Here is a 27,695-nt window from a genome sequence, read left to right on the forward strand (position 1 = left end):
ATGTGGTTGAAGCCCATTAAGCGACAGGACGTCCCCCAGAGGATGTGTTATGTGGCGCCCGTCTACAAGACCAGCGAGCGGCGCGGCACGCTGTCCACCACGGGCCACTCCACCAACTACGTCATCTCCATGACGCTGAACTCCAGCGTGCCGGCCGAGCACTGGATCCGACGAGGGGTGGCGCTGCTCTGCCAGCTCAGCTCCTAGAGCGTTTGGTGTCACACTTTGTTCACGTCCCCACATCTTCCATAGTTTCAAGTAGAAGAATTCAAATGCCAGACAGGCTCATAATCATTAGGTCACCAGGTCTGGTACTGCCAGCACTTTATTATGAAGTACTTTGTAGAATAATACATGTATAGTACTAAACTCAGTAGTTTTGATCAAGGATAGTTTGTCATTTTAAGTAGTTTTTAATCACATGGATGTTCAAGGGCTAATTTTGGTTTTGAGTTATTTGAAGCTTTAAAAATGTGATGAAACATCCTCGCTACAGCAGCTCCACCCCTGATCAGTACTTCTCTGGATAGTGTGACGAAGTGGAGACGGGTCATCCAACATTTAGAAACAGTCTATGACTCAGAAAGTTTACATGGCAGCGTCACATTCAGACTTAATCAGGGTAATATCGCAATATCTGTGTCGATCTGTCGTAAACGTGTCTACTGTGTATCTACTGACCGGCTTGGTTTGTCTCTGTAACGTTACACTGGAACAATCAGACATCAGGAAACAAGGATCTTTTCAGAGTTTAATTTCTTTCTGTGATGGGGGAGAATGTACAGACAGGCAAACAGCACGGGCGTCACATTTTACATCTTATATCCACAATACTAAACAAAATACAAGCAACAGAGCAAAAAAGAAATAAAACAAGCTGAGACTTTCATTTAATGGACAAGTTCTAGTCCAATAAACAGTGAAGACACTTCATATTTGGGGCATCGAGTCTGATGGCTCACATGACAGGACAGTTTGGATTCACGTTAGGAAATGACTGATGTGAACAGAGCAAATCATGAACTGGTTTCAAATTACATTCAGGTCCTGTTTTAAAAAAAGCACTTAACTTAAATATGAAGATGAAACAGTAAAAGACGCAGAAGATTCAGAGGAGGATGACGACACGTGATTTATCTTCACCTTATTTGCTTTAAGCGAAACAAAATGGCTCCGAACACTCGCTCCACTTCACCCAAGACCTCGCTTTGTGATCTTCACACACACACATTCAGTTAAAAAAAAGTAGCACAAAGTGTGTTGACAACTTTGCAGGACAAAGAATGAAAAATAAAAAGTTGTCTGTACCGTTTGACTCGGATTCGTGTTCGATTCCGTCGGAGCGATGACAACGTGGCCGACGATCGACAGCCAGTTAAAGACGCAGGTGATGGATGTCACACAGTGACAGTGTAAATGTAAAGACGCACACACGTTATCTGTGTGCTCCGGCAAAAAGCTGGAGCTAGGCTAGCTAGCCTAGCATGTGAGCCACTAGAGCAACCAATGGAATGTGAAATGGGGAAGCATGGAAAGGAGGAGGGGGGGGGCAACGTCAAACACAGGCCACTGAAATCCCACACGTGGTCCAGTTTGGCACTTTAATGTATTCACGAGGAATGATCATACAAATAATAATAATAATAATAATAATAATAATCTTTTCTCCTGTGGTTTGACACAAGTGCAGGAAACGCTCGTCGGTTCCACTGTGACCTGGCGGCTGTTCTCTTTCCCGCTCCGTCTCCGATTGTCACGACACTGAAGGAAACTTTCAAAGCTTTGAGCCGGAACGTTACTTTTGCTTTTAGCTGCTCAGCCACTGATGTGATAAAAGACCCTGTGTGATTACAGTACGTCATCAAGTCCACCTCCCGCGGTGGGTAAGTGTCGGTCGCCTCAGACAGAACAAGTCGCCTCAAGTAAATCAAGTAAACGACGACACTATCCGATGAACAGAACGAGGATTCACATTCTGAATCAGCTGATTCTTGTAGAAAAAGATAAAATATAAAGTTCTAACAATGATATGTCTCCTCTGGCTACGGATTGTCAAAACTAAAGCACTGATATCTGTAAAGACTAATTTATAAAAAGCTTTGGCAGCTGTTAGTTCAACAAAAAGGTTTATTAATCCCAAAAATATCTAATTCGACAATTAAACATTATTCAAAAGAAAACACCGAGAAAGTTGGAGGAGAGAGAGTAACACTGAGCCTGTCGGGTCATTCAGACGAACACTTCTCGATGTTGATGCTGCAGCTTAATGGAAACACCGAGCTGAAGGGTTTGTTCACGATGTTGTGGCACGAGAAGCTGCGCTGCTCCAGTGGCCGGGGCTTGGCACGTGGCGTGATGCCATCAACAGTTGGTAGTGATGAGAGGGACACACACCACAGATGAATGAGGACATGGGACACAGCACAGGATGCAAAGAGACGACCACAACAAGCAGCAGGTGATGATGGAGCGGCGGCGAGCTGCCGACCCGTGACAGCAGCGTCTCCGAGGGAGCACGGGACCTGCACCACCTGGATCAGATTAATGTTAAAGATTGAGTTTCCTGGTCGGAGTGCAGCTTCGCTCTTCTTTCATCTGGTCCTTGTTTTTCTTGTGCTGCACGGGGAGCAGATGGATTGGAGCTGACAGTGACGGTGGAGCAGAATGTAAACATCACTAAGCAGAGTCATGAGATGTGCGTGAACTACCGCTGGAATGGAAGCACGGTCCATGAACGAGACTCAAGCTGCATGCAAGACTGGGCAGCTACGATGCAGACAAAGCACGTGAAGGCCAAGAGGGGCGACGGTGAAACCTCCAGCCCCCCCCCCCCTCCCCTCCCCCTCTACTCTACAAGAAGCCAAAATCAAAAACGATTTGGTCTTCGAAGATGGCGATGAGCAGCATGATGCCGAACCCGGTCAGCATGCCCAGGTTCTGCAGCACGAAGTGTCCCATCTGGCAGCGCTTGTGTTCCTCACTGTCCCCGTGGAGCATTTCTGGCAGCTGGGAGAGAGACAGTGTTAGTGGTTGGTATCAGAGACAAGCTTCGGCTACAGCCACACTACTACCTATTGGTTTGAACACGCGTCCACTCTAATACTGATACAGGTGGTGTCAGCACTTCCTGAGTTTAGTCCAGTTTAGTTTGAAACCTCTGAGGCTGCAGGCCCAGTGTACGTGAGTTGTCATGTGATATACGTATTTTAAAATCCCCCAATTCGAACCAAGACGTAGTGGTATGGCTGTAGCCTTAGATTTAGCATCAGAGATGGTATTATGCTGATTGTCAACTTACCATATCCACCAGAGCCACGTAAAGGAACATGCCGGCTGTGATGGCGAAGATCCAGTTGGTGACATTGTGTGTGTACTGGCCCACGACGGTGCCGATCATCATGCCGAAGTAGGCCATGAGGGCGGACAGCAGATTGTAGAAGATGGCCTGCTTCACCGACATCCCGGCTTTCAGCAACACGGCAAAGTCACCTGTCAGCCAGGACACACAGACACACACACAGACACACACACACATTGAAACACCATTACAGCAATATCCCTGCTTTCGTCTTATTTTGACATCGTCAGTCATGTCTCCAGCTTTTGTGTTTTTTTATTAATGTTTTTTTACGAGATCTTTAAGCCGAAGTGTAAAGCTGCGCGGTGACGTGCACTTTGCTGAGGCTGTCGCACGTGATGAGGCCAACCTGCTCAAAACAAACTCTCCTCCACGCGTCTGTCTTCAAGTAGGTGGAGATATAAAACACACACAGCCCAGGAGCTGCTCTTTAGAAGAAATATGTCTTTAACTCCCCCCTGATGCACTTATGATTACATATGCACGCCGAAGCCTCTCCACCCTCTTCAATCATTGCCGGGCCAAATGCGGGAAGAGGCCCAAGTCTCAGCGGAAACGCCCTGGATTTGGGAAGAAGGATGAATACTGAGAAGGGGGTGGCCTACATTTCCTGCACCGTGTAACAAGCGGCCTCTTTTCCTCGCTAATTACCACAATGAATATATTACGGCTGCGCTCTCATCCATCAATCAAAGCTGCAGAAAGAAGAGGGCGAAGTTAAGGAGAGACAGCCCGCACACATCCCACTTCAGTGCTCCTGCTTTTCCATCCTCTCCCCCTCTTCAACTCACTGTGACGTTTCCCTGCCCCCCCGGCTCCCCTCCTTCAGACACACCTGCCACCGCCTCATCTACCGCAATTAACACACACATCACTGCCAATTAGCTTCACTCCGGGTGGTTAAAGAAGCCTCATGATCATCAGCTCTGCCATCCAGCTGCCAGTCGGGGGACGGCTTTTGTGCTCAGGAGGAGACGAGAGGTGCACTTGTCAAACTGCTGACAGGCGGCCCGACGGGGGTGAACGCATGACAACAAGCGCTCCTCACAAACGGGCGCCGAATCAACAGGAAGTGTGAAATTACACAGAGGGAGTAAGAAAAGGGGCAGATCTTGTAAATCTTCGCATTTGCCGCCTGTGACGGGAATCGTGCTGCGGTTAATCATCTGGAAAGTCGAGGACACTGGAGTATAAAGGATGGTAAAGGACAAAAATGTTTAAATCAAAGCTCAGAGCTGATTAAAAACTCATCGAAACTAAAGAGACTTTGAAGCAGGTTTTTGCCGAACCAGGAAAAACCCAAGTTTCCCGTGACGCGGGTCGTCATCACCAGAGAGAGCAGCAGGCACACGTAGGCTGTGATTCACCGGCTCACACTGGGCCCTAATCCACACTTCTCTATGCATCAGGAACACAAATGAGGTCTGGAACCCGCGACATGACGGGGCAGATCATTAGAGCTGATGTGCAATGGATGGCCCCGATGTCTGTTTCAGCACGAACTCACCACCTCCTCCTCAGACTGTAAACACAGGCCGAGAAGCTGGAAACCAAACTGGACCAAACAGGAGCGTGCAGTGGTCCGCTCTGACCGTATTGAACAGAAGGAGCCAGGTGAGCCGACACACTGACAGGCCATTTCGCTGCTGTCAGACGAAAGCCATTAATCTGGCAAAGCAGTAGTACATCATTCCAGGGACAAGAGAAGAGTGAGGACTATTGACAGAGTCTCAGGGGACAGAAGATCACGTGACACTGACTGATACAAGTTTCTGATGAGATGTAAGAAGAGCAGTTTTGGGGAAGCTGGTATTTAGACATCGATGAACGTTATCAGGCGAGTCACTGAGCAGCCTTTGCACAACAGCTTGGTTCTTGTTGGATAGATGATGATAGATGACGGGTGCAGCGTGTTCTGACTAAATGACTTGTTTTGCTCCACTCACCAAGTTCATGAGGTAATTCATGACAGAAAACCGCCACTGATGTGCTGATGCCTCCGGTCAGGTTTGCACTGAACGCTGCACCTGAAGACACAAAGAGAAGGTGTTAAAAGAATCACTACAGATTTGTAACCCCACCTTTTCAGCCCCTATCATGAGCTAGGCTAACTGTCTGCTAGCTGTAGCTACATGTTAAAAGCTGAGTTCAAATGATATCAGGATTGAGTAGTGTCTACACAATGTGTTGTGTTGTGATTGGTAGACTTGCAGTAGCTGGTAGGGTTACACACTACTTGATCTATCCCATGGAGAAACCCCCAACTGGTCCACAAAGTACAATAACAAAACACAGTTGGACTGATCCTCCCACTCTCCTGCCTCTTCAGGCTGGAAGATGTGAAACAGGTCAGAGTTTGTTACCCTGTCCGATTACAGACATGTGCAGTGTAGAAAAACCAGGGGCCACCTCTCCACTACAGGAACCTTTACCAGCTTCAACACGTCCTACTTTGGTCTGGGACTTGTGTATCTCGTCTGCAACTGGCAAATCAGGCTGAAAATCATCTAGTGTGAACTAGGCTTTACAAAGAAAAACGAGAGCCGTATCAATCTTCTCAGCAAGACAGAAGACTATAAACTAGAAGATAAGTTCATGGAGATAAGATACAAACTCCTAAATTACCTATTGCCAGGCCATCACTGAAGTTATGCATGCCATCGCCCATTATGACCATCCAGGCGATGCTGGCTATCCCAGCGTCCTTCATCTCCTGGTCCGAGTGGCAGTTCCCCCCGTGAGAGTGGCCGTGGCCGTGTCTGTGACTGTGCTGCTTGGTCTTAGGAGCGTCCTCCTTGGCGGGGGACGGCTCGTCCTGCTGGGGGAGTGCGGGGGCCAGCGGCGTCTTGTTAGTGGGGGAGTCGGGGGGTTGGAACTCTGTGAGCTGTGTGTCGTTGTATCCGTTGTCACAGGACACGGCCGTGCTGTCCGGGTCTGGAGACAGGAGACATGTTCCAGTTACAGCCACAGAGGATGAAGCAGTCGAGACTAAATGATTAAACTCTTCTCACCTTCGCTGAGCGGCTTCAGGTGCAGCCACTCTGCATCCGAGCGTCGGTTCAGCTTGTGGTCCGACAGCTTCCTGCCAATCTTTCCCTCCTCGCTTGACTTCTTCAAGCTCTGTGAGCACAGATACACATTTCATGATCCATCAGCTCCAGTGGTATGTGAAACTAACTGCGAGGCTCAGCCTGGTCTGTTGTCTGCAGCAGGGTCACGCTCATCTTACCCGTTGGTCTTTGTAGACCTTGAACATGCCGAGGCAGTGCTCGATGATGAAGAGGAGGTAGATGCCGGCCAGCGCGGTCAGCCCCTTCCACACTCCATCGAATTCTGTGAGCATGTCCGTCTTGTCGCTGGTCCGAGGCTCGCTGTGGTTGTGTTGCCCTTGAGACTGAAGACAGAGGAGCAGGGAACACAGACGACTATAAGACAGAAAACTTGAATATCATTTTATTTCAGTTTTAATGAGGAGAGTGCACAACTCAAAGTAATTGTACCAGAGTTAGCTAGTTGCTTCTGTTGTCCATGAACCACAGGACATCAAATACACTACACTACACATTGAAGTCCATCAGTGTGAGGCTAATAAAATCAGTATGATACACACCCGGAATTCCTTTGTGCTGCCAAAGCTTGAGGCTGGTTTCAAACACGGTAGAACTTCAGAGTGTCTAATGTTCAGAGGAGTGTTCTTCCCCAATCGTTAATCGAGAAAGCAATTTGACCAAAGGCAGTTTTCTGAACTGCGGTGCCCATGATGCTTTTAGTCCTGTTGGCACTTTCAGGATGGACCAGATATCCTCTGAGAGGGGGGGGGATTATGAATAATTCTAAATATCAGGAATGTACAATGTAAAATTTGAAGTCATGAAATGTAGGGAATTATCTCTGCGACAGCACTTTTTGGATTTGTTTATATCATGTCTCAAAAAAGTTTTGCATCAGACAACTAACTAGTGCCAAAGTGTTTAACATGTGTACACAAGGAACATGTATCATCCACTCGACACTTTTCTGTTCTCTACGAGGCTTTTTCTCAGATGGATTCAATTTAGAGATTTCTGAAAATAAAACCTAAGGATTAAACTGCCTCGAGTGGAGGCCGTCTTCAAACCTAGAAACACAGCTTTGACAACACCACCTTTATCAGGAGGACGTCTGGTTCTTTCAAAGAAAAAATCTATTTGTCTTTTTCTGTTGAACGATGCTTTTGGAAGCCGAAGCAGGACAAAGATTCTATCTCTCTACTCAGACAGATCAAATTCCTGATGCCTCTTACCCCTGAGAGAAAGAACACAGAATGACAGCGTGTAATACGCAGGGGGGGGGGGGGGGGGGGGGGGTGAAGCAGGCGATGGCTGATAGTCGCTGAAATATAAGATGTGACATTCAGTGCTTTTAAACTTGAAAGAAAAAGCTTTATTTCTTCGGACGATTCCTGAATTCTATTAACTGATAACTATTCCACTTTTGTATCTATTGTGTACAAAGTTGTGTTGTGGCTGAACTCACATGGGGGAGCAGGTGAAGCAGAGCGTCGCCACTGAGCGTTCCCACTGCCAGCGCCACCAGGAAGGTGAGCAGGAACTTGAAGCAGCCTTGGTCTATGATGGGCACGAGCACCACGCCCAGCAGAGACAGCAGGCTGATGATGGTGATGGACACAAAGCCCCAGACCCAGACCATCACTGGGGAAAGAACAAAGGATAAAGAAGGGGGAGTTACAGGGTGTTTTTATGTCTTCACAGTCTCCAAAGTATTTGCTCGTTGCTGGAACTGTTGGGTTTCTCTATAATTGTGTAAGTTCTCAACCTTGAGATCATAAAAGTCCTGATTTAATCAAATACTCTAACTGTTTGAGTCAGAAACTTCACTGTTTAGAATAAAGACGACACCAACAGCCGCAGCTTGATCGTTCCGCTGCTTGCTAAACTCAGCTTTACTGTTCACACGTGAAGAAAACAATGCATCTGTGTGTCCTTGTGATGACACATGACGCAGACAGGAAGAGACACAAAGTGACATTTCAGCAGAATCCCACTCGTCTCATTTTTCATTCAAGGCTGCAGACACAAGACGTGAAGCAGAAGAGAAGAAATCAGAGAGGTACACTATCATTTAAACTGTCAGTTCGACTGTCAGGCCCGCGACGCGTTTCAAAACAGAGCCAGACAAGAAGAAAGTTTCGGATCCTTTCGTCACAGAGGACAAAATGCTTAATGTAGTATGAAATTCAATGTTACAGCAGAGCTGCTGGTGTGTTTGCTGAAGTGACGCCGGGTCCTTCACCGCTGACATTCAGCTCGACTGTGAGACACCTACTGACTGAAACACAGCGTGCATGTAATTCACATCTTACAGGCAATTGACTTCTGTTTCTGGAGCATGTCACAACTCTGTAAATATAACACAGAGTCAAACATTTGATCCTCACAGATGTAGCAGTTAAAGAGGGTTTGGAATATCTCACCAGAGACATAACCAGAGACCATGTGTTCTATTGTTGAAGATCCAGGCTGTGACTTTGCAGCTGATCCTGGATTATACAACTAAATCAATTAGATATATTCCACTATTACTAGCAATACCTCTATCATTTCAGTTGTTGGTGACGCTACCTTCATCTCTGTCAGTCTCTCCTTTTGTATAAATACTTTAAACTTTGATACACCCCCCCCCCCCATTTATGTATTTTTCTATGGACATAAATATTGTTATTTTGTTGATATGCTCTTTTACATGAGACATCTAGTGCACTTGTATCTGTCCTGAGAGATGGATCCTGCAGAAGCTGCTCTCTTTGACCTTTCTATGTTTTTTATCCCTATTAAAAGTTTTTTTGTAGTTTTTAATCACTCGAGTAGAAGGTTAAGGGCATTGATTGAATATTTTTTAGTATTATTTCCCCAACTTGTCGACATAATGAACTACTTAGCACAAACAGAGCTTCACATAAACAAAATGACAAGAGCTAACACTTAGCCAGAGGGAATAATACCTAATAACAATAAAAAAAGACATTGGCAGACACACATCCACCCCAGGTGGTGTCGCTTGTGAAGAGATGATCTGTCTCCTGGCTGACAGAGCGGCCTTTAGAGACTGCATCAAGCTGTTTCTGTCCCATAACCCAGCTGTAGGCTTTAAAACCACAACACAGAAAACAGTCTCAGCAGTCAGGAAGCAGGAGGTTGGAGTTCCTCCTGGTCCTGGGGAAATGTTTAAAATTAGGAGATTTAAGCACTGATTACACAATCGCTTGTATGAAGCTTTTGGGAGGCTTGATCCCCGGAACCGGAATCGGAAATCAGGAGTCGATACATGTTTTAAGTTTGTGTATTTCTTCTAATTTATCCAGGCCTTTTCTCTATGTTTTCTTCAAGTGCTTCATGTAGTTGCTGTTGGGGCGATTCCATCTTTAAGGCCCTTCCCACCCCACCCTATCACTGTGCAGTAAACAAAGAGTACAGAGCCGGATTTGAACCTGATGAACTATGGGAATTTAAACCATATGGCACAACATTTGAACATCACGGACATCGTTCACATGGCCCATTGTTTATTACTCAGCGAACCAGGTGGGAGCACCCTCCTGCAGAACAAATCCAAGCAGGGGCTGTTTGAGAGCTTTATGTGTGTCAGGTCGTTTCTCAAGTTTGAAAAACACAGTTTCATTCACATCCATCCATTATTATATAACTATGTAAGATTTACTATGTGTAAACCTTGTTCTGTGCGTTTGAATTACTACTAATACATGTTTAATCCTGGTGGTGGTTTAACAGAGTAAAGAGTGTTGAATCTCTGTAGAATAGAACCTTTGCTGTAAAATTAAAAAGGTTTTACGTGAAAAACTCCAGGAGTCTGTTAAGTGCAAGTTGATTGCGTGCCTGTGTTCTGGTGAGAGAGTCATCATGACGAAGGGCAAAGTGGACGAGCCAAATTCATTTCCTCATCACAGTTTGAAGTAACAACTTTCATTTTCTCCTTTTACCGTTACAATCATTTTCAGTGCACCGTACAAAAGTAAAGATGCAACAGCCGACTGCTTTTTCCTATTTGTTGCATCAAGCGGAACACTGTCTAACCCTGAGAGGCGACTCCATCAGACAGACAGTACATCAGGTCCTTCACAGCGGCGCAGCTCATCTACTGCTCTGTCTCATTACCTTTATGCAGTCACGCTTTTGTGTGTGTGTGTGTGTGTGTGTGTGGGAAGGTGGGCAGGGGGTTGTGGCGCAGATATAGAATGCAGTGATCAGGGAACAGAAGAGTGGAGAAGAAGATCCGCTGGTCTGTGTCGTCTCTCCAATTACGCATTTCCTTTGAGCCACAGCAAAAAAAAATAAAGAAGGTCCCCGGGTGTCGCTTATAGGCTCTCCTAATTGGCACAGCGTAAAAGAAGAGAGGGGTGTGGGGTCCAGAAGGAAAACAACTGCAAATATTCCGAGCTCCCACATCAATGCCGGCAGGAGTTAAACGAGAGGCAGCTCAGCCGCGTGTGGCAGCGTCTGTGGTAGAGTCTTGGTGCACCAGTGCAGAGAATCCAGCGCCTTTAGTTATCCACTAATGAGGAGTCATTCCTGCCCTTTTGACTTGTGCGTGCTGTCTTCCTCGTGGTCATTACCATTTTTATGACTGCTTTCAGCGTAGGTTCGATGCAGGTGTCTCCTGGGGGTCGTGTGTGTTCAATAATTAATCTTTTAACAGGGCCTTCATTTGGGGAATTCTTCCTATCTCACAGTTGGACTTCGGCCCCTCCTGCTCTGACAGGGCGATTCCAACCCAAGTGCAAAACTACACATATTTGCAGCGAGGATAATTTTTATGTCTTAAACAGAAAAGTCCATTCTTCTTCTACTAAAACTTTATTCAGGTTGTGCAGAAAATCTCATGACCCCACACCTGCCATGTTGTCCATTGTTTACAGTGACAGCTCCACTTTGCATAACTTAAATGAAAACTAAAATCCATTACACTGCAGGTGTAATAACGATTTAACAATGCAGCAAGTGCAGCACGTTCAGATTGATTATGACACAGGTTCTCAATGAATTTTCACTGCAGGTGTGGAATGGTTTACACACAGAACCATAACACTCAAATCCTGCAGGCCCCCAAGATTCCCAGCCTGCTCTATGGTTGTGTGAGCTGATTTGATTTGTAGCGAGTTTTTATGGCCTTTGCGAACTTTATTTCATGACCTGTAGCTCATTAACTTTAAAACACTGTGATTTTATAATTTGCACTCTCATAAACCTGCAAACCCTGTGAGGTCCCAGAGCAGCCTTTAACACTGACCTTCCTTCTTTACAGCTTACAGTTCATGTCTGGGTTTTCTCTGGGAGTCAGAGATGTGCAGAGCCAACACAGAGGAAAAGAGATCATGGGGGGGGGTCTGTTTCCACAACATAGGTGATCTCTGAAAAAGTTTTTTTCCAATTTCCAAAATGGTTTGCACATGATAGAGCAACTTGCTCACTGCTGGATAACACAACAAGGGCACATATTGTCATAGAGGGTGAATGATTGATAGAGGGAATGGTTCTTATTCAGTGTCTATTACATGACAGACACCTCTCACTCCTCATGGGTGACCCACAACACATGCACACTAGTGCGGCTCAGCCAGGCTGACTTGACCACACTGCTCCCTGCCGGGCTCATCTCCTGCTGAGTTGGCCAGTAGCTATATGCATAATGCTCATTATATGACCAGAGCCGAGAGCCATGCTGGTTTTTATTCAAGCTGAATGCATTTAACTGCAGTTAACCTTGAAGATCACACAGAAAACGTGGATGAGCAAAAGAGTGATCCACTCTGTAGATCAATGTGTGTATGGGTAAGTCACTTAGTCACAGACCACTCCTTTGGAAGACTGGCTACTTTCGATGGAGGATATGTACAAAGCTGAATTTTCCTGAAAAACCAGATGTGGGTTTTGAGAAACCTTTGTGGGTTGAAAGAAACGTGACTGTGACTGAGATATTTCTGTAGTGCGGTTGCTTACTCTGATTAAGTGTTATCAAGATGAATGAGCACCGTTTGTAACAAGTTATAAGGCCGTGCTTATAGTTTTGTGTCTGTAAACATTTAATGCATCTCCTTGTTCCCTCATGTTTCCTGTTTGTGCCCAGGTGTCTTCGTCTGTGTCTTGCTTCTTTCAGACTGAACTCTGGAAATCCTCCACAGTTTCTCAGCAGGAGCCGTATGTGTGAACACGAATGTCTGAGGGAGGGCCTCCGGAATTTCTGCGGACTTTCTACCCCTGGGTTGTGGGTGCACTTTGTGAGGCCTTCCAGATCCCTGCTACTGACAACTGCTGATCAACTCAGACTCAACAAGCAGCTACAGTATTAAAACACCAGCTCTTCATTCCACTGGTTGGCAGCTCCATCCGTTCACTCCAGACTAAATACCATTCAACTGTTTTGCAGGTTTTCCTCAACCTGACTGTAACCTGCCTTGCCCACCTTTTTGTTACATCTTCAACATCCAATCTGAGAGCAGTATTCGGCCAGCCATGACACCTGACCTCCACTAACCCTTGGACTTAGCATCAACCATTTCCCCAAGTAACCAATTCTCAGACTGAAAATTATTCAAGCCTCCAGTCTCACATCAGCATCAGAAAGGATTCTTTCTTCATCTATAAATAAAAGTGAAATAACTGATAATGGTGTTGAAATACATAATGCTGGGGACTAGACAGAAACTAGCTGTCATTTGTATCAGTGGACTTTTAATCAACTTATTTTTGTAACTTATATCAGTGTTAAAATGATTCTCTGAGAATTCACTGCCGCTCTGGATAATAGAAAATGGGGGGAGAGAAGTAATCCTCACCCACAGAGGGACTGTCTTTCTAACTGCACCAAAATGTAGTGAAAATGAAATGAAATGAGAAAAGATGGAGACAACAACACTGAGAATTACCCGGGGAGGATGGTCACAGTCTTTGATTCACCTCCATTATTGTCATCGCTATAAAATCTGGCTTGATTAGTCCAAATAAACCTTCAATTGTGCAGGTCTGCTTCTCCTCCCTAAAGGACCTCCAGGTTACACACCCTGATAACATCACTGTATCACAACACCACAACGGTTTTATGGTGAAGTCCCTGTGGTTACCCGCTCATGAAGACTTTCGTTTCACTTGGGCTTAGATATGTTGTTGCTTGGACTAATTTCTTGAGATGAGGGACAGATCCATTTTACCAATCCCCCCCAAAAATCGATGTCATAAGACTAAACAATGAGATCTCTGTATTACAAAACATAAACAGGCACAAACATCATGGACAACAAATATTACCCAAGATGACCCGTGAGTGTTTTTAAAGCACAAAGATGTTATTATGCTTGGACATTAGTTTGGTGCAGTTAGAAAGCTGCAGGCCCCTTCTTTGTCGCACACATGCACAATGAGGATATGTGTTGCTTTTTTTTCTGTCCTTCATATTCTCCAAGTAGAACATCCTCACAGAAATACAAAAGCGCACCCAGAACAACAACCTTACAGACAGTGAATGTGTTTTATCTGTCTGTTGGCTATAGCCTGATTTGGGTCTTAGCCCTTCATGAGGTCTCGACGGCTTCAGACTGGGCTCTTAACAGTGTTTACACGTGCGCTTATTGTTTGTCTGTTTCTACAAAACGTCTGTTCAGTCAGAAGAGACAGGAACGATAAAATACTCGGCTCTTACCAGTACTGACGTTCTCCAAGGCTTCCTGCTCGACATCCATCTGGTGGTAATGGCGGATACAAACGCGGCTATCAATCTGATAGAGCAGGGCAGGACACAGGTAGGTGAACTGGCTGGGGGAGATTAGTGATTCGGGATTCAGGCCATAGTAGGTGAGGAGCTCCGTCAGGTTCAAACACTGGAGAAGGAAACGGTGGGTAAGAACAACAATGACTGTAATTACTGGAATAATACAAAACTGGGAAAGACTTTGTGCTTTAAAGACACAGTTTTGGATTTTGTTATTAATTTGTGCATAGACACAGAAAAAACAAGTCGCACACAATGGAGGACTGAAGGTTTACAGTATTCCTACCTCCTCATGCTGATGTAAAAATCCAGCTGAATGCCCAGGCAGGATGGGGGCTGGCAGAGTGGCGGTGGCGGGCCCTCCTGGGGCTTCTCTCCTATGTTTATGAGAATGACTGTGTCCGTGTCCATGTTTGTGGTCATGGTCCTCAGATGGAGATATGGGAGAAGAGGTTTTGTTTCGCCCACGCTGTCCTTTGACCCGCGCTGGATTTCTGGGCTTCTTGGTCTTGCTTTCTATTGGGGCAGGAGAGGTCTCCTGAAGGATTGGGGACGGCCCTGAGGGGACAGTGGGTACCTGCTCCTGGTCGATGACAGGACCTTCTGTGCCAGTCTGTGCTGGATGGGCATGATCACCATGGTCATGTTCATGTGTACCATGGTCATGTGTACCGTGGTCATGTTCATGTGTACCATGGTCATGTGTACTGTGGTCATGATCACCGTGGTCATGATCACCGTGGTCATGATCACTATGAGGTTGAGAAGTTATCTCCTTGGGGTTCGACTGCACCTGTACCTGCTCATGTTTGTGCTGTTTGTCATGTGACACCTGATCATGGTTGTTTTCATGATCATGATCATGTGTGTCCTGCACATGTCCATCAGAATGTTTATGGTCACTATCCTTTACCTTGCTGTGATTATGATTATGTTCTGCATCATGTCTATGATTGTGGCCATGCTCATGTTTATGGTCATGCCCTGTAGGTGCACCAGCAGCTGGACTGGCAGTAGTGGTCTGCTGGCTGCACTCTGTGGTAGCCTCTGCCTTGTGCAGACGGTCTGGGCCGGGCTTGTGGTGTTGATGACCATGCCCGTGCCCGTGACCATGACCATGGTCTTCCTTGGGTGAATGTGTGTGAAGCCCCTCTTGTATATCCACCAAGTCAAGGTGGGCTACATGGTCATGACCCAGTTCCTCGTGATCCGCACCTACCACCTTCACTTCACCCAAACCCAGGCTAAAGAGCAGACTCTGAAATCCCTTGAAATCTAGCCGGTCCTTCTGGCCGTAGCGGTTGAACAGCTGCTGGATGTAGAAGCGCTGCTCTTCCTCTAGAGTGTCCCCTCGGGGACTCTTGGACTCTGGTGACACAGTGGATCCGCTCGTGTATGGAGCCTCAGATATCTGCAGGTCGCTGTGGACGTGGTCATGGCCGTCTTGGGGATGTTCACTGTGCTGATGGCTGTGGCCTTCTCCGTGGCAGTGGTTGCACTGATGGAAGAGGAAGGTGAGCACACACAGGAAACAGAACTTGGTGTGCACGTGGACTCGCATTGTCCCCTCACTTCTGGTCCCCTGTGAAAACAGTACAGAGACAGAAAACTATTATCTACCACATAAGTGATAATTAAAAGTAAAGAAACTTGGTGGGGCGACAAGGACTGGTAATGCTCTGATCAAGTGTAGAGAGCAACCAATATCACAATATATAAATAGTAATAAATGTGGTGTTACAGATAGATTAAGCATCAATCAAGTACACATCAGGCAAACTGTTTTTCCCACAGACTCCATGTGGCACTGCTGACCTCATCATGTGACGTTTACAGAAAATATAATTTAGAAATTCCTTAAAAGTACAAACAAGCTTTTATAGAATTGTTTTTCGGCCTGTCAAATAGACAAGCAGGAAATGAGAATAGTTTTTATGTCGGGTTTTCTTATCTTAATACAAGAGTATGGTCTTTCAGTTTGAGAGCAGGACTTTGTTTTCATGATCAGATTGTTGCAAAATGACAAGACAGAGACGCTTCATGAGCCGAAGCTGAAACGCATGGAAATCTGTCTAAGCAACAAAATATCAGGCTGCTATCTAACAATAAGCAAGCACACAGTTTAGAGTGAAAGCATTATAAAACTTGAACGTGACATCAATAAGCCCTGCTCTGAAAGACAAAGAAAAGGAAAGAAGACAGGAAAAACCCTCATAGAGAGCCAACGATTTACTGTTGTGCATAAAATCAGAAAATTACGCTTTTATGTATAAACAAAACTCATTTAGTTAATTTTCTCTTTTTTGGTTGAACGACAGATTTAACAAAAATATTAACAATGATTAAATCATCTCAATGACATCTTCCTCTAAAGTCTTTGAGTGCTTTAAGAACCCCACCTACCTCACATCTTGAGTGACTGTCCTTTTTAATGCCTGAATAAACTCTGATGTATTAAAGGACAGTTGTGTTTTTGTAACCCCCCTTTTTAATTCAAACTATTTATTGATGGATTGATATGTACTTTTTAATGCCCATTTAAAAAACAAATCAAGTTGTAATTTAGTTATAGTAATAGATCAATAAATTCATGTTTAAACTAACTTATTAATGCATATTCAAATGTTTCCATGATACTTGTGATCCTACAGTTCATACTCACACAGTCACCTTTTCAACAAGTTAATCATTTAAAGTCCAACAATGGGTAAAAGAGGCGAGAAGTAGCTTTTAAGTGAACTTTATCTGAAGCAAAGATCATAAACAGGAACCACTGATATCCCCTTAATCAATCCTGATGTTATTAACTCAATGATCAACATCGGCCCGAAAAAAGACTAATCAGTGTTAATCAATGATGCATTGACACACTGACACCTCAGTGTGAAAAGCATGAGCAGGAGTTAATTATGAAGAAACACAGGGAGAATTAGGATAATCAACGAGCACACAGCACGTATAAAGAAAACATTAAAACCACCGAAGCTGCTACCTTTAGCTGAGAATAATAGAAAAACGCTCCAGTGAGGATTGTTCAACAAACCGCTTGTTTTCCCTGCACTCTGAGAAAAAGGCCTGAAGCAGCAATACCATCGAAGTCAAATGATGCTCATAAGGTCTCTTGTGAAGCTCCTGGGCAGCTGATGTATAAGGGGCGGGGATAAGGAGGAGTGAAGATGGATCAGAGGAAGAATGCTACTGGATAATGGTGGGATGATGCACAGCAGGGACCACACACACAGACACACACACACACACACACACACACACACACAGGTCTCGGTCATTGGCAGCCAGCTTGTTAGCAAAGTTTTGCTGGATTTAAAGCATGCTCAACATGGGGGAATAGATTTGTGTTGAGTGCAGTCCACAAATACAAGATGAGATGTTAGAAATGAAGAGGGTGATCCTCCTCAGAGCTGTCGAGGCTGCTAACAACGGACTCTACACTGTAGGGTTGTGTGTCAGTAAAGAAGACAAAAAAAACAACCACAGCCAATTCTGTTCCAATACCAACAAGAACAATGAAAACTAAAACTTGAGAGGAAAGGAAACTCAAAATAAAGCCGAGATTACCTAAATAATATTCGACAAGAGGCTTGTAGGTAATAAACAAAGTTACAACACACATGCCCTCTCTGACGAAATCAAAGTTATACTGTTTTATGCAACTTATAGAAATAGCTAAGACAAAGCCCTCGTTGATTTCCTAGAGCCTTAAACAATGGCCCTTCAACATTGATGGCTTATGATTCAACGGCTATAAGCTTGTTAGAGTTCCTTCTCCCCATAGAACAAAATAAAGCGCTTTAGTTAAAGAGTTTATTGTCAACATTTTAGCACACACTTTTTGTCAAAGTCCAAATCCAGACAATAAATATCGGTGTTGCTTAAATTTCTATGAAAATTATATAAAAAAAAATAAGAAAGCCAGATCCAAAAGGGTACTCTCACAATGAGTCATCCAGGTGATAAACCATGCAGTGCAATGCAACATTTTCAAAAGGCCCTAAATAGCACAATAAAAAGAACTTGCTCATTAACGATGCCTTCATTCTCATTGAAAATTCAGAAAGTGAATCAGCCTACTTACCACGGTGTGATCCTCAATGAGCGATGTGTGAAATTAAGATTAGCCGAGGAGTTGTGACTCTACACTGCAGACGTTAAGTGTGGTTTCAAGCTGACTTCACGGCTGTCGGCAAGACAGTGTTTATAAACATGAGGCAGCAGTGACCTATGAACCTCCCAGCAGATAGGTTGGTGCAAAGCCGGGACCTATTTTTAAGAGCACACCCTCTGATCGGCAACAGAGCTCACTGTGTTTTCCTGATTGGAATCTCTTGCAGTGCCGGCTGGGCCTTTGAGGGAAACATGAGAATCTCCCTACAGTGCAAGAGTATAATGTGTGTTACACAAACAGCAATCTAAAAAGTAAGCAGTGCATATTCATTATAAGCAAAGCCAATTTTATTTTTCTCTGAGTATTAATTTAAGATGTGTTGTTGAACTTGTTTATTTTGAATGAAGAAAATGGCAAATTAGGCTGATTTAGCCTGAATTGTGTAAAGTGTAAATACAATTTGTCTCAACACCAGGAAAATAGAGAATCCTAACGTGATAGTCGGAAGTACATTAATGTACTAACTCACCGGAACACTTTTCCTCCTGCCTGGCCTTCCAGTTCTGGTGCTACTGTGTGTGGGAGTTTTCCAACTCTTCTGAGACATGCACTATGAACAAATATTGAAGAGAAGTGAAATTCAGCTCCATCCATACACTTCAGGCTACATTACTTTATTGACAAGACAAACGTTTAGTAAATTTTGTCACAAGACATAAGAGACGTGACAATTTCTTTGTCAACATGGAAGGTACATGAAATTAGGTTTCACAGCAATATAGTGCAAATATTAGTGCTGTCTACAGAACTTTCCAAAACTTCCACTGACAGGCGAGTAGTTTCAAGTTTTCTCCTGAAAAAATCTATTCAAATGACAGGAGTCAACCTGAATGAGCCGGCCTAAAGCTTATCACTGGCCAATGATTGACTTCTGCCTGTTAAATTAAGGTTTTTGAGGATATTTCATCTGGCGTCTTAATTCTGAATTATTCTACTTAACCCTACATTTCTGTTTGAACACTCCAGGGCTGTGTTTGTTTGGAAACACTAACAGAGACATTCACACCCGCTAGCTGATTGGATCTTTTCGGTCACGACAGAGCCTTTGATGATTTATCACATGACCCCCTTCAGAAAGAAAGCAACCAGCATAATCCTTGGCTACCAGTGTAGAACGAAACATGGATAATCAATAAATAAATTCCGCAACGTAGGATACAAAGAAACTTATTGGTACTTAGTTTGAACACGGATTAACACCAGACTGTTTTAGTTCGAATACGCTTTTTAGATTAAAAAAAACACTGTTCCTGAACGAAAACGTAGTAGTATGGATGGTAGCCTGGATGTTCCATATTGATGCTGCTGCTGCTGGAACACCAGCCCAGAGCCTGAAACGTGCAGATATAAAGATGTCTGGTACTATTTCAAAGAAGAATTTGTCAGATTAATCACTAGAACTACATCAAAGCGTGTTGCTGTTTAATTCATTCATGAGCTCATACTGTGCAGGGTTTCTCCCTTGAAATTGGTCTGCATAGGTGGTGAAGCCCTGAGGGTCAGTCTTTATTTTAGGCTGAGCTGTTCACCTTCATACACTGAGGGGAACCCCTGCTGAGCAGTGATTACTCATCTGCATGACGTCTATATACAAGTTTAAAACAGAAACGAAAACGGCCCAAATAATTTAACTCAACACTTTCATGTACTTTAGAAGTCTGGACCTATCACTTTAAAGCTCAGTGTGTAATTGTCTGCCACTAGGGGTCTGTCATTCATGACAGCGTTTGTTGTGAACCAGTCAGTTACTCCCAGTTAAAATGCCGTCAGTGTAAATCAATCAGGAGGTTTTTATCAAGAGCTAGAGGAAAACTATAGAGCCGGAGTTGGTGCAGTTAATAATACGATACTGATGACAAAATTCAATAGTAACATATTGTCCCAGCAGGACTGTTTTAACCCTCTTCTGAGGTTTTGTGTTGTCATCTTCCAGCGCTGCGATACCAACTTACAATGAATGAACCTGAGCTGCCAGAGCTGCTCATCGAGTCATTAGATAAGTTTGTCTTAGCACACGAACATGCCTATTCTCCTCTCTTGAATATTTCAGCTTGAAACCTTGAGATGTGACCTTGATCACTTAAGGTTGTTTTGAATATTTCACACATGGTTAGGATGTAAATGTATGTGTGATACTGTGATGGAGTGAGGAAAAGTCTTTCTTGTGGGAAATGTTTCTGCATAAATCCTAGCGTGTGAGGCTTATTCCTTTATTTCCCCATTGATGTCCTTTACAAAATATCCTGTTTTATGTAAGTCTGCAGGGACACTGGTGCACTGAAACAAATGCGGTTGTGGTTTTGAGCTACCCTGTGGCCACACTACAAATCTTCAAATAAAACTGCTCGAAAAAGTGTTGTAATAACTACTTTTGATCAGACGCACATTAAAAAGCCCACATTGATAAGATAAATAAACCGAATTTTTAATGACCTTTTTAAGGATTACTTATCTGAAAGTCTCCAGCTAAATCTAGCACATGACCATGAATGCTTTATGTAATTAAGTCAACCAGCTGGAAAAATTAATACAAAAATCACATTTCTGCTAATTCTGAAACCTGTTTCAATAGATAGTTTCTCACCTCAAAAATATTTTCCCTGTCTTTTCCCATGTTGTTGATGACGGCAGGAATCTTGTTATTTCTCAGAGGGGGAAAAAATGTCTTGACCTTAAGCCGCTTCATATGATTCTCACACGACCACACTCATCCACCTTATCTCTGTATCAAGCCAGTGTCTGCAAGGAAACGGAGAGAGCAATGAAGCAACAACACATCTATTCTGGTATTCAAGAAAGGACTGTTTACAGTTACAAAACAAGTAGGGCATACATAATTTAGGTGTTTTGTTTTTGCCTCTGATTCTGATCCGATATTACTGTTTCTTATAAAAGAACGTACAATGCATTCTCAGCCTTGAATTAGATTTTTGCAAAAATGTATCTCTGGGTTCAAACTCATTCAATAAAGAGGCAATGGCTGCAAGAGAACATATTAAGTTTCATTTGAATCGTGTGCTACAGTCTACATTGGAAAAATGACCAAAGGGATGGAGCAATGAAAGATGAATGATAAAAAGTGTTTTCCATTAATCATTATCTAGCCTGTGGCAGCCGATCATATTCGTCCTGCCACAGATTCATAATGAACCAAAAAACTCTTTCACACTTCTCATAAGAGATCTCTAACTTGGTGTGTGCAGTGCGATTTGCAGCGCTACATGATTGTTTACTTCGTCATGTTACAAAGGGCCTGCGCTACCTTGAGCTACTTCGTGCTAGCACTGTGGTCCACAATGTTTTTGCTGTCCACGCACACAGTCAGACGCATAGTTTCAGCTGCAGTTGTGGCATCAATGCAGTTCTGTCTCTCACACAAGAAGTTATCTTTCAATCTTTATCCTGCGCACCTTTCACATGGAATCTGTCGCGCGTTAGAGTGACTTTTGTACGCATGTGTGTGCAACACATTAACGCAGTTCTTCGTTTTTTAGTGACCAGCAGTACACAAAAACTACTTGACGGATTACCAAGGAATTTGGTAGAAGAATGAGACATGGCCCAAGGTAGAAACCTTTGAAAATTTTAGTGGATCTTCCGAAACGGGTGGATCCCACAATTTGTTGTAATTTTCTTTAACATTGAGAGATAGGGTTTCCAGGGGGGGAAATCATGTAAACTTGGACAGTTGCCCCCCCCGCTACAAGTATTTTATCAAAACTTAAAAGACAAGATAGAAATTTGTAAGTGGTTTCCTTAGCGTCATAATATGATAAGCTCTTGAAACAAATCTTCAAAAGAAAAGGCAGTTTCCCAGGACCTGTGCTGGCTACATCACATAGTATTAAGCTTCCACTTTTTGATCCATACCCTTAAAGCCAGGGAGATACAGAACCAAGAGTTTGCAGTAAGGGCGGCGTCAGAAAGCAATTTTGGTCTTGAGATGGAGAAATAAAAACATGTCAGAGTGGGGGTTTTCTTAGTAAGGCCTGAGGCACGAGACAGTGCAGATGTCAGTCGCCACATGGACCCAACTAACAGCAGATGGCAACGAAAGTTTGGAGGACAATAATCTGCTCATTAGACTCAGGAAAGTTTGGCAGAAGTGACGTGAATGAGTTCAAGTCGCACGTGATAACAGCCTGTGAACTGTATTCATCTAACCCATCACTTATTCTTATAAGCACTTATTCGAGACGTTACAGCACTGACGGAAATATGAAATCATTCCAGCTTAGACTCTCCACAAGACACACAGGCAAGTAATTGCTGTGTGTTTGGAGGCATTGGGCTTTTGTCACAACACAGACAATTAACTGCTACTGCTGCAAAACACTCAGAGGAAAAATAACACCACAGTAATAAAGGTAATGATTTTGACAGGTCACAAGCAGCTATTCTGTGCAATTTGTCATTACAGCTCTCCGACAAATCTCCTGACTCAAGAACACAGCATATCCCCACTAACGTTGAACATCGTTATCTTTAACCAGTTCACCAGCCGTTATTAAACTAACACTAAACTCGGGGGGTAGGTGAAGACATGTGTTTCAATATCAACAGCTCCAACACACTTGTCATTGACCGAATTAGAGAACAGATTAATGACCAGGAAATGTCTAAGCAATCTCTGTGGGTCATGCATATGTCCAGCTTCCCCAGATAGACGTTAATGTCCATGAGGCTGTCTTAAGTGCGCTGTGTGAGTAAAACTAACTTACAGAGGAAACAAGGCTGACACCACAAACACCCTGCACCCCTCTGTGATAAATTAAGAAATGGGATACCATGACACATGCAGGTGCAAATAAATCCAACGTACACAGGCTGCAACTTCCCTTATCGTCTAACACAGTCAAAAAGCCCTGTATACAACAAGAGAAGCAAACGTAACAAGTTCAGGTTTTTGTAGGTTGAAGCCACGCAATCATTTATTCAATGTTGCTGATGGAAGATGCCAAATATAATATAGTGCCCAGTTCCTCTGGAGCTGCATCACAAAACAGCAAGCGATGGCTACGGTGGGACGCAGGTGCATGACTGATGCTCTGTGGCCTGGAAGCAAGTTCATCATCGCGCAAAAAACAGTGTAGGACCGCAAGGCCAAACATGACCCAGACACGTAAACAGAACAATCAGTATGACACTGGGCAACATGTCACACAGATGACACCTCGGAAAAAAGGATGAAGCTTACCTCAGACAGACACAGGCTACAAAAGAGCAGGAGATCACGCCAATTCAAAGTGCTCACGGCAGCACTGACAGAAGGAACAGGTTGACTGTTTTGAGGATTTTTTGAGCCCAGTGACTTAACTAATTTGTACAGGGTGGAGGGGGGGTTACAGGGAGGGAATCTGTGTGTGTGTGTGTGTCCCTGCATGTTAAGCAGTCAGGGAGCTGTGTCTAAGATCATCCACCTGACCAGCTTCTCATGGTGTGGGTGTGTGTGGCTACATGAGAACTATTGGTGGGACATTCTTCTCATTTTAGTAATTTTGCCTTGATGTACATCTGAGTAAAACTGTACCAATACCAACCCCCTTGTTCTCCCTAATGTCCTTATTCTTTAAAACAGTGGAATGTCCTTTAAAAATAAAAAACACCAACTCTTAAGCTTATAGTAAAATTTTAATTTGCAGACTTAACCTGACATAAATAAATATATACTCTGGGAATATATTTGAGCAAAAAAGCTGTTGTCTGCTATAGAAAGTATGAAAAGCAGTGATCCAACTTGTTCCTCTTTAATTTACCCAATATTTGTTTTTTATAAAAAATAAATAAATGGTGAGTTTATTCAAGGGAGCAGGAGTAGGTTAGATAACATCATTGGGCTAGTGGTGAGTTAAGGGGTATTAGCAGCTGTGTGTGACATCAGATGTTCACAGTCACAGTGATACAGCTGCAGCAATTTGAAAGTAGAAAGAACGGTTGGCTTTAGAAATACTGATCTCAACCACAATAACATGTCTCAACTTTGCTCTTAAGCAAACTGCTGCTTTCGCTAGTTTCTCCTCAAGACAAGAAAGGTTCAAGCGCTCAAGCGAGTTACTGAACCACAGTTTAAACAATTATTCTCATATAACACAACAGTGGTTGAGGTTTTGAACAACAGTGTGAATTTTTGCCTTATTGCAATAATTAGAAAAGTTAGTTCCCCAATTTAAAAAAAAACATGTGAACACCACAACACCAAATCTTTAAGTCTGCGAGGATTTTGGAGAACCAGCTACCGACATTATCACTCATAAACCAAATAGTATGATTTTACAATCAATGAGCCTCTAATGTAGCTCCAGTACGGAGTTTGTTTGATCATTAACGTGCATTCGTTTTAACTTATTTATGTCCATCACATTTCTTTGTATGTAGTTTGAAAATATTGGAAAGGGGCATCGAGTTGTTTACTGTAAATCACATTTTGTGTACTGCATCCATGTATTTTTCCACGTTCAAAGTACATTAACACACAGACGTCGGAAAAAACAACAACTTCACCACTGGGGAAACTGGACCTTCCCAGGATCACGTGAAATCAGATAATGGTCGATATGAAACATAAATGTGGGAAGGACAGCCTTGTGTTACTGTTCAAAATGCCATGTCAGCATGAAAAGCTGCAGTGTGGGAACAGTGTTCATGGAGGAGATTGTGGACCTAGTTAGCACTAAATCAAACACATCAGCCTGGTGTAGGTTTACAGTATTCATATACAAAATTTGCAGCTCGATGCTACTGTGGCCTTCACTGAGTGTTTGTACTGTGCAGTTAAAAGTGTTTATTTATATATTTTTTTAATTATTACAAACCTCCAATAGAATACATGTTTACTCTTTAAAGAAAGATGAAGTGCATCTCTACTTTAGAACTGATTTTTAAATGCAAGAAATAATTTTGGCCTGAATCACTCCCACTCGGAGGAGAGGCTCTGCAGCTTTTTAGCAACATCGTAAGATTCAAATTAGAGGTTACACATTCATATCAGTACACAAATTGCCACAGGTAATTTAAGCAAATTATAATACAAGACGGATCTTACATAAAAAAGTGGCATATTCATAAACATAGAGGCTGTGAATAATATTGAGCCCTACAAGACAGGTAATCTAGAGTTTGTGTCACCACATCAGTGTTTGGGAGGTCATTCTATTTTAGCACCAATGTGGTTGTGTATAATGTCCACGATAGACCCAATACAACACATAATTCAAAAAACCTCCACCTTCTGTCCAGATACAACAAGAGCCTCCAGGCCAGGATATGACCATCGTAATCCTGTTTGCTAACTTTATGTCCTGCTATAATTCCAATAAGCAACATCGCCTTATGTAAACAGTTGCATACACAAGCCTACGGGTTGTGTCCACATACATGACATGCCGACTTTAGATGTTGAGCGAGCAAAGCTGAAATTTAAACACAGCAAGTGTTCTAGCCCCTCCCTGCAACTCCCACAAACAACTGTACACATCTTATGAACTATCGATGTGTTTCCCACACCACAAAGCCAACGCTTACTTATTTAGCACTGAAATCAATTGAAAGTGCACAATGACACAATGGAGGTCTCTACAAAATGTTTTGGCTATGCTTTCAAGCTGTTTATGGCAATCATAAAGTAATAAGGTATACTGTATGTCGCAGACGTAAACAAAGTCTGGTGATGCAGCTTAACGCACCGGAATGTCCGAACACATTATGTAAAAAGATCCCCACAATCCTCCAAACACAACTTGTGTATTGTTCAGCAGAATAGAAGACTCGCATTTCTCATCGACTTGGCATAGATGACATAAATGCATTTTAATTTTCTGTAGATTTTTAGATGTAAACACTGAATCTGATCTTTCAGGCCCATCCCACTAATCCTGAAGGTGTAACATTTGTTTGTCCTGTGTAGTTAGGTTTATGAAGAGGGACAGGTAAGCAGGGTGTCCCTCTGAAAACTAGCACTGGCCCACCCAACAAATCAAAGACTGCTTTATTTAATCATTTTAGATCAATTGTATTTTTAACCTGTTAACCAGTGTTTTTGATGAACTCTGTCATAACTAGTTGCACCTGATGGTATTCAGGTGCATCTAAGAAAATACAAATATAATGTAAAAGTTGGCTTTGTTTATGCAATATATTCCCAAAAGTTAGTTTAATATATTTCAGATTCATCTGAAATGTGTTTTAAATATTAATAATAATTAAAAAGCACAGTAATATCATTGTCAACAAACTAGTTGGTAGTAGTTTTGGCACTGTGTATTATTACTGTGCTTGACTGGTCAGACAACTCACCTGACTCCCATAGAGAATCCCTAGAGTATTGTCAAGAGGAAGAAGAGAAACACCCAACCTAACATCGTTTATAAGTCCCACTTATAAACGATCCCACGTATGTGAACGTGTTGCACCTGCACCTCATTTCTCCACAGCCTGACACCATCAGTTCCCAGACAAACACATGGAGGAGAGTATGAGGAGACGTCCCGGGGAAGGAAGTTAAGTGTACTGGTTTATGAAAGTAACATTAAACAATCTAAAAATCAGATTAATGCACATTTTATGAGGATGACTCGTTGGCCTGCATGGAGATGCTTGTATTGCAGCGCCAACAGCTCATCATGATGCTCATCACCAGTCAACCGGTTGTCCTGACGTAACTACACTAGTGTGTGAACAGGGCGTATTGATCATCAGGTGGGGGGGTGTGGTAGAGAACACGAGCACAGATCGCCTCGTTGCTGATTAACGCAGGAGAAGGCAGCACGTGGTGGGCACCTAACGCAACAGCGCGCGAGCCCTCCGCCGCCGCTCATCGTGACACAACCCGGTGCTCATCACACGTGTCGGGGTGTCACGGTGCCCCGGTGTCCACGAGCAAAGTACTGGGGGGATCCGCACCGACACGACCGTTCAAAACTTAGTACATCCCCACCCACTCCCCAGTTTGATTCGGTCCGTGTCGCCCCTCTCTCCCACAGGCTAACTTGCTAGCCTGCTAACGAACGGCAACAACCCCAGCCCGGCTAGCGCTCAGCTAGCGCGACTCAATAGGGAATTAGCTTCTTCCGCCAACAAAGAGCAACGCTGTCATATTGTGTCTGACAAGCCGCGGGCAGCGTCCTCTGCCGCGGACACCGACACGTCGCGGTGAGACGCCGCCCGGGTCCATGTTGTGGGAGTGAATGAAACCGAACGGTTTTTTTTTATATAGTTACCTCACTCGAGTGCCGTGTGCATCTCCTCTCCGCTCGGTACCAAAAAAAAAAGATGCAGTGTGATTTACGCCAACGCACGAGGCTCTAGTCATTCACCAACGCCCCCTGCGAAGTTTCCGTAGCGCTCAGACAGGGGCGGAGCGGCGGTCTGCGCTACGTG

At 43.6% G+C, this 27,695-nt stretch overlaps 2 protein-coding genes across 7 annotated transcripts in view; one reads left to right on the forward strand and one right to left on the reverse strand.

The window, feature by feature from the left end:
• dnah7 (dynein, axonemal, heavy chain 7) overlaps window positions 1-1,046 on the forward strand; it is a 64,329-nt gene extending 63,283 nt beyond the window's left edge. The window contains exon 66 of the mRNA XM_053439195.1: window positions 1-1,046. Within this exon, the coding sequence (XP_053295170.1) occupies window positions 1-207 (207 nt within the window). The 3' untranslated portion in view covers window positions 208-1,046.
• slc39a10 (solute carrier family 39 member 10) lies at window positions 739-27,695 on the reverse strand. 6 transcript variants are annotated; one of them, XM_053439757.1, is made up of 12 exons: window positions 27,536-27,695; window positions 20,905-21,059; window positions 18,790-18,870; window positions 14,424-15,719; window positions 14,069-14,246; window positions 7,874-8,049; window positions 6,588-6,752; window positions 6,370-6,478; window positions 5,984-6,292; window positions 5,305-5,385; window positions 3,299-3,489; window positions 739-3,006 (listed from the first exon to the last, which is right to left on the reverse strand). In XM_053439757.1, the coding sequence occupies exons 2-12, from the start codon at window positions 21,004-21,006 to the stop codon at window positions 2,851-2,853; spliced, it is 2,844 nt and encodes a 947-aa protein (XP_053295732.1). In that variant the 5' UTR covers window positions 21,007-21,059; window positions 27,536-27,695; the 3' UTR covers window positions 739-2,850. The 6 variants fall into 6 exon arrangements, with proteins under 6 accessions (XP_053295732.1, XP_053295733.1, XP_053295737.1 ...); XM_053439758.1 differs by lacking the exon at window positions 27,536-27,695 and adding an exon at window positions 23,518-23,939; XM_053439762.1 differs by lacking the exon at window positions 27,536-27,695 and adding an exon at window positions 18,231-18,523 and having other exon boundaries at window positions 20,905-20,959.

Source organism: Pleuronectes platessa, chromosome 14 (assembly GCF_947347685.1).
Source record: "Pleuronectes platessa chromosome 14, fPlePla1.1, whole genome shotgun sequence".
NCBI lineage: Eukaryota > Metazoa > Chordata > Actinopteri > Pleuronectiformes > Pleuronectidae > Pleuronectes > Pleuronectes platessa.